Here is a 10,580-nt window from a genome sequence, read left to right as displayed (position 1 = left end):
GGAATCTTTGCACGCAAGTAGCCTTGGAATAGAGGAAACTTATTTGCTATTTATGCTACCTCATATGGTGAAAATTAGTCTATGCTTCTGTGCACCGAACATAAAGATATCTCTCTCTGTCTGCTCTCCCCCCTTTCCTGTGATTTTATCTAATTCCTTAATATCTAGCCGGAAGCATTATAAATTGCGTTTTTGCTGAAATGCCTCATGCAAATAGACTTACCTTTGTGTGCCTTTCACATACAATGACAAAAATATAACTTGCGCAAGTGGGCTATTTACATTTTCAGTTTCCACACATTTCATAAAGGACAAATTATAGTTAAAATAGGTTCAGGGGTTGTAGCATTTTGCACAATCCAATTCCTATCATTATTTTGCTTTTACACAAAACAAAACACTTTTCTTAACAGTTAAATTATTCTAAAAAACTTTGTCTAAACTTTTACCAAAGATTTAAAAACTTTGCATGTTTGTAATTTTAGGGCTGCTCTTTTGCACTGGCCAGAAACTTTTATTTCTTATTTATGCTTAAATCTAAAATGTATTCTTTTAGCCATCGTGATAGTGATATTTGCAAAGGCTACATTTGTCCTTGATGTGTTAAAATGAATTTGTCTGGAGATGGACCTTTGCACGCCACAAAAAGAAAAATGTCTGGTTTTAAAAGTATATGCAGCTGAAAAAAATCTATTATCAAAGAAAAAGTCAGAGACTTTTAAAGGGAGTTTAAGCTTAGATTCTACGTTGCCATAAAGGTAATAAGGAGTCTGCATTAATAACCTCTGAGCGAGTCGCACCCATAAACTACAAGGTTGTATTTTAGCACCATGGTCAGCGACTCCTGTTGCTAGGTAGCTCTCCTGTGTTTGTATCAGCGAGTTGTGGAGGAAGAACTGCACCGAAACCTACGCTAAATGATTACTTAAAGGTGTACTTAATACGACTCCAAGATGTGGTAAGACTTTTGTTTTCTCTCGCAACTAGTTAAGAGATAAAAAATAGTCCATGCTGACCTGACATGTACACAATACAGTACACTTAATGTCACGTTGGCACAAGCCTGAGAATGCAAACTTCAGCACTTCTTTCAGACCTCCCCCCTTACAGAGCAAATGGTTTCGTCCATGGATTCGCTCCAGCACTCATAGCACACAAGAGGTCTGAAAGATTCAGATTTTATGTGTTTTTGTCATCGTTAGTCTTCTGTTGTAGACGCCTTACACACTCAAACACAACATTAGCCTTGCAGTTTTCTCCGAGACGGCACTGTTTCTCTTAAGAGACCTCATTGTCTCCCAGAATCTGAGTCGTCCGGATGACACCAGCAGAAGGGCTGCACTGCTAGTGCCTGGAATAAATAAGGTACCTCGCTTTCCCCTCTCCATCCTCAGCTAGGTACTTAGGCTAAGCTAACTGTACAGTAGCGCAGGGTCATTGTGATTGCTTTGATTTAATGTTCGCTGTCTCATTCAGGGGTAATTATCTGAATTAAGGCAACAAAAATGAAAACGCCCTCGTTCGCGGGATTGTCAAACATTTACTGTACGCTGCATTAGATGTTTTCAGTTGAACTGGAGAGCAGCATTGCATGAATGTTTTCCTGCCTGATCCTTCCACCTGACCCGTAGAAGTGGCTATTAGCCTTGTGTTAGCTCCTGCCTGCTAGCAAATGATTGATAGCAATAAAACACCTGCTTGTGCTTTTGAGGCTTTTAATTTGTGAGTGCAACCAATTTCCTGAAAATCCCGGATATCCAAGATATTACACGCGAGATTTAAGAATTTCATCTTGGGTTAATCCTGAAATTTAGACAAGATCAGTGTAAGAGGATGGCCTGCTATCCTGCCAGTGATCTGGAAGATACCATATTAACTAGTATGCTGTGACAGGCATAGTTTCTTGGCTCAGGCTAGCCTTGCAAGCAACCTACAGAAATCAGACTTATTGTGCGAGTTTATTGCTGACATAAGGCTAGGATGCACAGAGCATAATTAAGTACATTAGGAGAGTGCTGTAAAATAAACCATTGGATTTAATCTGGTCTGTTTGTAGTCTAGTGTGCCACTTAAAAGACCACATGCTGATAGAGCACCCTGGTCATCACTTGTCCCAACACAGCAGATGGATTACATAATAACAGCAAAACATATGAGTGATGCCTGGCACCCTGCCCACTGGACATATCCCAGAGATAATATTATTAAAAGATATGATATGTCTAATCTTTGATTTCCATGCTAAGTACCACATGCATACTCAAGTTTTTGGATTATTGTAGTATTTTTTTTTCCAACATTAGACCTTTAATATTAATGCTCCTTTGTTTTTGACCATTATAAAGCAGTGGAAGAGCAAATAATATCACTGAATCACAATGGGTTGGTCAAGCAGGTGGGTTGGACATGCCTTGATATATTTATGGATTATAATTGTTGCCATAATGCTATAATGCTTAGGTAATGCCTGAATCTTACATTTAATCGTTTTGCTTGTTATACTGTAGATCAGGATAAGTTAAACTAAACATTCAGCAGTTTGCTGGTGTATTTCAGTACCCTGTGGGCTGATAGCTCCCACACTTGTTCCTCCTCATATCTGGAAGAAAGGCACAAAGCCAGAGTTGGGTCATTGGTTTGAGCTAATTTTAGATGGACAGGCGAGTCTAAACCATCCACGGTCCTGTGAGAAAAGTTGGCAAACTCAGCTGTTATGTTTTCTTAAAGGAAAATGATGCAGAAGTGATTCAAAACAAAACGTTGTACTGTCTTGTTAAACATGAGGAAAACCTTTCATTGTGTTTTTGCTGTATACATTTTGTCCAGTGAGAAGGGTTCATATTATTTATGTGACAAAAGATACATTTTCCTGTTGTTTACATATGGTTTTTAAGTCTGGGATGTGTAGTAGTAAAACATTGCTCCAATCTTAGTAAGCATTTCTGTCCTTTTGAATGGTTACACATACCCTGAGGTCCCAGCACGGCTGTAAAAGAAAGTCCAAGGCATGCTGCATGTACAGAAAAGAACTTGTGTCTGCAAATCCTGCTCTTTCAGCACAGCATGAGGCTAAGTGGTGATTCCCCAAGCCTCTCTATTGATTCTGTATCTGACAACTGCTTTCAAGGCGTAGTTTAATCTAAGAAAAAGACATAAAACAGACCCCTTAGGGATGTACCGCTGGTTGTTGGAGGGACTTGTGTAATTGCTGTGACACCTATTGTCATTTATAAGCAGTCTGTCACCTTGGTTCAGATTTTCTGTTGGCACACTTCTTGCAAAGCTGTTTGTGCTGTCTTTTTGATTTTTTGTTGATATCAAAAGGGGTACCAAATTTCTTTTACCATGCAGTTTTGTGATAATGTGGAGTACGGAGTTTGACTTTTGAAAAAATGCAAAGAAATTATTATTTTACTTAAAAATACAACCATTATTTATTATTTAGTAATACACATGGACAACTTGTGTTGGATTTAAGGGAAATTATGCATAACAATGCCTTAAAGACAGACAGGTTTTTGTCATGGCCCTGTATGAGAGATAGTGATGCAGCTGAGCGACATGAACGACTGGCTCTCCACAATGAAGCCTTGTGTTGTGCAGCGAAGGAGAAGTGCATGAGCTCAGCATCCATAGGAGCGCTGCCTGTTCAGCTCTGCTTTACCCTGGTAGCCCTTTGGCTCACCCTGTTGGAAGAAAAGTGTCATTGCATCAGAGGATTAACGATGGATACTTTATTTAATGGAAAGGATTTAGCTAAGATTGTGTCTAATACTTTACTGTGGGATTAATTTGGATGATTCTTGCTCAGAATATATGTGTGTGGGATGCATTCAGAATCCGAACCCTATTTAATCTTCACATTAAGATTGCAATATTCATACTATCTGTGTGAAAATGTTGTATCGTTCCTTTATGTTTGACAGAAGATCCTGAGAGTGCTGATGCACATGTTAAGAACATGTGACATGATCATTAAGACCTGTTCATCCTGTGATGTCACTAAAGGATGTTTGGCTCAAGTCCCACCATCACTCAATAATAACAGTGAAGTCATTTCTGGCAAAAAAAAGTCTGTTTTGGTGATTATCACCAATACCCTTGAGATAAATGAACAGAATATGATAGGAAGTCTCTTTCTCAACCTCATATATTTAGAAATGAGGCAAAAGCTTTGGCAAAAATCTATGTTCATATTTAACTTGAGGAGATGTAAGTAAATGTATGCCATTACTGTTTTAGAGACATTGAAAATCACATGAAATATAGAATGTGCAGTTGTTAATGTGAGCTTTTAATTTTCATTGCTGAGCTTCAAATGCTCAAATTATAAAAAGCAATAAAAAAAACTCTACATTGAATTATGAAGACTAATAATCCTTCAATATTCATCAGAATACCTCAGATTACCTCTGCAAGGTTTGCCTGGGTTTGCCTGTAATTTTAAATTAATGCACAAATTCTGTGTGTGTGTGTGTGTGTGTGTGTGTGTGTGTGTGTGTGTGTGTGTGTGTGTGTGTGTGTGTGTGTGTGTATTTGCAAGTGTTAAGTTGCATCTGATATGTTTGTCAAAAATCTTCCCTATTATTTATTATTATAAGATTTGCATGACACCAAGGTCAGGATGTTTACATGCATGCAGCAGTCTGACTGAGGTCATAGCTTGATTGTAAAGCCACAGCAGGGGGCCTAGCCTTGCCTGAGTATACAAGGAGAATAGAGAATTGGACTTTTGGCAGAGAATGTCTTACTTACACAGTGATAGGTAATAGGGATAGGGATGTCCCGATATTACATTTTCACTACTGATACGATACCGATACTGCAGCATTGAGTATTGGCCGATACCAATATACTTTTATTACTTATTTTGTAGTATGTCCGTCATGTTAGAAAAGGCTTGATTAAGTGATATTCAAACAAAGAACAGTAGTCAGCAACAGTAGGTATGAGGAAAAACTGACCCATTTATTATTAACCAATGGGAAACAGACATTTTAACATTAAACATAAGAATATACCAGTAATTGAATAAAATAAAGAATAAATTAGAAGACCCAGAAAATAAACTAAATAAATCAAATGAAAATAGCAGGAGCGGGGTCTGGAATGGACTGCTTATATCGGAGATTTTAGATGCATTCCGTTATAACCCAATACTTGTTTTTTTTGCTGATATCAGACCGATATCCAATATCAATATCGGACTGGGACACCTCTAATAGGTAGTGCTCTGTCGTTTTTTTAATAAGTGAAGCTGTGGCCACATCAAACTAGTTTTTGGTTCAGCCAAAGAAAAAGCAACATTCCAATACCAATGGCTGAGATGGATGTAGCTGTAGCTTTCTATGTTTTTATGTAGGTATGTGCCATGTTTTTTGTTTGTTGTGTTTGAGCCATAGACTATATATGACCCGATTAACCACGATCATCTACTTCCTCTTCCGGCTGAACACCAAGGCGAACCGTCCAACCATTGTCAGAAAGCAATCACATTTTTAGGTGTGTCGACCGAACTATGCTTTTTCCAGAGCAGTTCAGTTTTACTAAGCTGTTTACATCCATTCCAAAAGTTAGATCTGCATGTAATCGTACTGACTGTTGCCGGCCTCCTGTACAAAAAGTCATCACACCGCAGGGGGAGGTGGGAGCAGGTTGTTGTCAGCACTGCTTGCTTCACTTTATCACACTGTGTTGTGCACCTCCCCTCCCCCTGCACTGATCTCTTTCCAGTCTCTGTCCTGTCCGGGATCAATGGCTCGTGTTTACCACAGGCAGAACAACAGACTGGCAGTGAAGAGTACTAAGTGATCGAGTGATGCCATTGGATTGTTTCCCGAACAGAGGAGGCTGATAGAATCTATAGGGTTGCCATATCAACAGATGCAGCAGCATGTGTGTGTGTGTGTGTGTGTGTGTACAGTAAAACATAAGTGTATAGGGTTTTCAGAAAATTTTCACCACTAGAGGCTACTGTTGGCCTCCTTATGGAATGCCAGAACCCACCATAAACCTTTTCCAATAGATGAAGTCTACGTTATGTTTATTACACATGATTTTGTGTGATGTATATTTTTTCTTTTAAACCATTAAAACAAGTGTCCCTGGAAACTTCTTAACATACATACATTTTATATAATACTTGACCCAACAGTCCACTTAAATACATCACTGTTAGCTCAAAATCAAGCAGCTACTTGCATTGTAAAGGCCTCTTTAGTAGCATTGAAACTTGTTTTTTATTTTTGATAAGATATTGTTTGGTCTTTTCTGTGTTTTTATAAGATTTCTGAGGGGCTTTTTCAATTGAAGGCACACTCTTCCTACTTTCTGTAAACCAGATACTTGAACAAACATGGTAGGTTGGAATTCATTTGCTAAGTATGGAAAACCATCCTTGTTTTTCAAGCAACTTCTCAAGCAGCTAGAGGATGGAAAAATTCATATGGTGTTATAGTTTAAAATTATAGCACTGCTAAAAGAAAATAAAGGTTTAATAAACTACCAGGCAAAGAGTTAGCTATTCTGGGGCTACTGTGTGCACTGTTACAACATAAACTGTCCAAAGTATGCTATAAGTTTCAGAAACATTTAACTGCTTTTCACAGTTTCAGCATAAAACTCACAACTGTGGGATGATTGTAGGCATGAACGTGTAAAAAATCAAAAGAAAATCACACACTCTTTACAGAAAGACTTATATTTGAGTACATCACTGACTCACCCCTGAACCAGTTAGTCCTAGCAAAACAAAATTTGACAGTACATTTTAACAAAGACTGATTACCTGTGACCATGGTTTCAGACACTTTCAGACTAAAGCCAAACTATAACTGGATTCGTCTGGTGTCTGGTCTCAATTTCCCTCATTGTTTATAGCCTGAAGCATCCTTTTAACAAACCGCTGTAAAGATGCCATCTGTTTGAATGGAGTGACCTCTCAGTCACACAGTGAAACCCAGCTGGCACAAGCCTCAGACACAGTGAGAATCTGCAGACCCTTTACTAGACGACCACATTAATATTTCACAACAACTCCATGCAATAACAATCGGCTCAGCTGACATTACACAGGTTTGGATGATTTCATTAGTAGTACTGCAGTGCCAGAGCTGTAAAGGGCCCTTTCAGGACTGTTAAGCTCAGTGTCAGAGTGACTGATTTCCTCCTCTCAGGCCCGTGTGAACATCAGAAGCATGTCCAGTGCACACAGAGAAGTACACACAGATCCATAGCGTAGTCACCCTCCGAGCAGTCAGCCTTATACTTCTTCTATTCTGCAGTTGTAAAATATCTTTTTTCTTCTCCTTTCCAGGCTTTCCCATCCATCCCTCCGCCCACCCCTTCTCCCCTTTCTCTCCTCTTGGGGCTGTAAATAAGCTGGGGCTGTATACACCCTGGAGAGGCCCTCCCCCTCCCATCCCTCCCCCCATCGGCTACCTCCCTCCACCCCCCCCTACCCACTCAAGACTTCGCTGCTGCTCTTTATGTTACTGAGAGGAACCACAGAGATGCTCAGATGATCCATTGGGCCAGCCTGAACTACATCATCCATACAGCCCAAGACAGGGAAGACTAACTAGTGGGAGTGTGAGAGAGCCCCTGGAGGGTGCTGTGAGGACCCTGAGAGGCCCACCCGCCCGCCGAGCCTGGCAGAAAGCTTGGCTTGCCCCTTGACTGCAGCAGTCCCTGAGATGCCCTCTCCTCCCAATGATGGAGGTGAGTAGAAGAGGTCCAAATCCCTTAGGACTGAAGGTTTTTTTTTCTGTTAGATTGCTAGTCAAAATACAGTGTAGCACCCAAAAACACACATCCACCAGTGAGGCCACCTGCTCATGTATGTCTCTTCCTGCCTGCTTATCAGCACTATCCTCTCTTGCAAAGAGCCACACACAGAGACACTCACTGAGAAACAAGCACACAAACAAATTATGATAAAAGATAATGATGCATGCAGCTACAACAAAGTAGACACCTAATTTATTTACACCCTATCTCCATAAACAAACCACACTAAATCCCCTGCAGAAATGCAGAAAATATATTAGAATACTTCAACAACTCATGTTTTCCCCCAATCTGGGGGCACAAGCTGTGACTGTATCTAGTTGTGTTGTATGCCTGTCTTCTCCTCCAGAGGATCAAGGAGCGTCCCCCGTGAACGGGCCATCTGTGGGCTCCTACCACAGTAGCGGGAAGAGGAAGGTGCGCACCAAGAAGAAGAAAGGCACCATAACCGCCAATGTTGCAGGCACCAAATATGAGATTGGTATGGTATCCCTTCATGATACTTGAGTGATTGACATGGCAGCAGTTGTAATAGTGCATACATGTTTTTCTTTAAAAAAAGATTGTATTCATATTGAGAAAAAACCTAAAGAAGAGCTAAAAAAATGAAACAGGAAAAAGTGAGTCTGCAAAGGTAAGATATCTTTTGATCACAGAGTTCAGTTAAAGACAGGAACTAAGGAAGGATAAAAGGAGGCTTTGTTTCAGATGGTTGGTGAAATCCTTTCATGGATGTGAATTAACCCAGTATTAAGGCTTTTTGTTGGAAAATAGGAAAGGATTTGGCAAACGTGTCAAGCGTTAAAGTTTCATTTGTAGTATAAATGTACATTCAGGTTGTCTGTCCTGGGGATACATGTTGGATCTGTCTCTCTTATATGAAAAAACTCCCATTGTGTTAATACTAGTCTCATCCAGCAAGCAAATTCTATGTAAAATCATGTCACATTTCATATTTTAATACCAAGGCCCAGGATTTACAGCTGTAGAATTTTTTCATTTCATTTTTTTCATCAAAACTGCTCAAGTTAGCAAGACTTTTCATCTCTGCTGCTTCTTAAGGTGGGATTGATGGTCTGCTACAAAGTGAATAGTTTGTTATTTTTTTATTTTGGTAATTAAGCCTCGGTCAACACCTTAAAACACCACAAATCGAGTCACGACGTCCTTTCAACAATAAAATCTAATTTGCTGTGGCAGAGTATTTGAAAGAGGCCGTCGTTATTTAATGTCTCGGCTTATACTTAATAGAGTTGCATTTCACACAGAGACAGCTGGGCCTCACGCACATGCATAAATCCTTACTGCCCTACTGAGGTAATTTAACTTGGCAGTGATTTCCCCCCTCTTTTTTCCTTTTTTTTTGAGAAGAGCCAAAAGAGCACAGTAAGCAATCCTTGCATGTTTGGTATATTGTGTGGCAGTACAGCTCTCAGGGGTGAACTACAACCTCTGAAACTAAGGAGTCAGCAGCAGCAAGTAGAAGTTGGGGGCTGCCGGGATCCTGGAGGTAGACGGGAGTCTGGCTGTGAGTCAGTTTGCTCGCTGTGACGAGACCCTCACAGTGGCCATTCTGAGGGAACTACAGGGCTATTTTCAAGCAAAATTTACATTAAGGGCCAGATGGATGGCTCATTTCTGCTGTTACCTTTGTTTTGCACCTGTCTTCTGTTTTTACACAATTGATTGTTCCAGGTATGGTTAAAGGATCTAGTGTTAGAAGTTTGGTGTACAGTCATGTCTCACGTTCTGAAAGAGGATGTAAACCCTGGCCCTGAGGATGTCTTGTTTTGTGAGATGTGTAAAAAAGGATTGCTTATAATGTTATATAGTATATTTGAGGACACTTCAGGTAACTGCAGCAAAGGCCCGCTGCAATGCAGCCATTGAGCAAAACAATGCAACCTTTCCTGATCTTAACAGATGGGTGAAGGTAGATCAGAACACCTTTTTCCCATTTAAACACCGCCATGCTACATTAAGCAAGCCTTCTTAAGATCTGTGCAAACTTATAAGAAATTAATTGGTACCTTTTTTCGTTAAGGCAAATTAATTTTCCATTACTCACTGAATAATGAATAGTTGTAGGATTAATGTCCAAATAGGCTTGCCAGTGATCTTTCATATTGCAGGGTTTCCAGTGGGATTTGAATGCATTACAGACAATTAATTTATCTTTTTGAAGACAGGCATTACGATTGGCTGATCTGCAACAAATCCATGAATGCCAAATATGCTGGAAGCTTTTTGATCTATAGTCTTCTGGACTTATTTCTCCCTTGATGCATGCAAATACAGAATTAAGCCAAGCAAAATGTTGGTGTGAAACATTGATCTGTGAAATAACTGGTTTATGAGTTCAGGTCACATCTTGCCCTTATTTAGTATCTTCTTTCCTGATGGGTTTGAAATCATGAACAAGAGATGTTTATCCAAAGCATGTGTGTGGACTTGATTTAAATAAATGCAAAATGCATAGCTTATTTCATATGAATAGCAACTAATGTGAGTTTCCCCCACCTAGTGCGGATAGTCATCGGTGAGATGGACTTCATCAAGTCTAGAGATGAGGATGAGACAGCCAACCTCATCTGGAACGACTCGGCTGTGCAGCACGAGAAAATCGCTGAGCTCAGGAATTATCAGGTACTCCGCATGGCTATCATGTCAAGTCAGCACACCTTGTGTGGGGGCCAAGAGGTTAGAGAGGAGAGCTTAAGAATAATCAATTGCTGCAATGAACACGAAAATCTGGATGTTAACCTTACAATATGCTCATTACAGATGCTCAG

At 39.9% G+C, this 10,580-nt stretch overlaps 1 protein-coding gene across 3 annotated transcripts in view; it reads left to right on the top strand.

The window, feature by feature from the left end:
• The first annotated feature begins 1,130 nt into the window (after positions 1 to 1,130).
• The window catches only part of ttll7 (tubulin tyrosine ligase-like family, member 7), a 77,051-nt gene continuing 67,601 nt past the window's right edge, over positions 1,131 to 10,580 (top strand). For all 3 annotated transcript variants that reach the window (XM_074668787.1, XM_074668788.1, XM_074668786.1), the window contains exons 1-4: positions 1,131 to 1,365; positions 7,316 to 7,719; positions 8,138 to 8,269; positions 10,313 to 10,434. In XM_074668787.1, the coding sequence (XP_074524888.1) occupies positions 7,695 to 7,719; positions 8,138 to 8,269; positions 10,313 to 10,434 (279 nt within the window). In that variant the 5' untranslated portion in view covers positions 1,131 to 1,365; positions 7,316 to 7,694. The remainder of the gene's footprint in view (positions 1,366 to 7,315; positions 7,720 to 8,137; positions 8,270 to 10,312; positions 10,435 to 10,580) is intronic.

This window comes from Halichoeres trimaculatus, unplaced genomic scaffold (assembly GCF_033239565.1).
Source record: "Halichoeres trimaculatus isolate MK-OKI-2021-1 unplaced genomic scaffold, fHalTri1.1 fHalTri1_scaffold_4, whole genome shotgun sequence".
Taxonomy (NCBI): Eukaryota; Metazoa; Chordata; class Actinopteri; order Labriformes; family Labridae; genus Halichoeres; species Halichoeres trimaculatus.
Note: the sequence above shows the minus strand (reverse complement) of the source record. Positions and strands in the feature narration are given on the sequence as shown.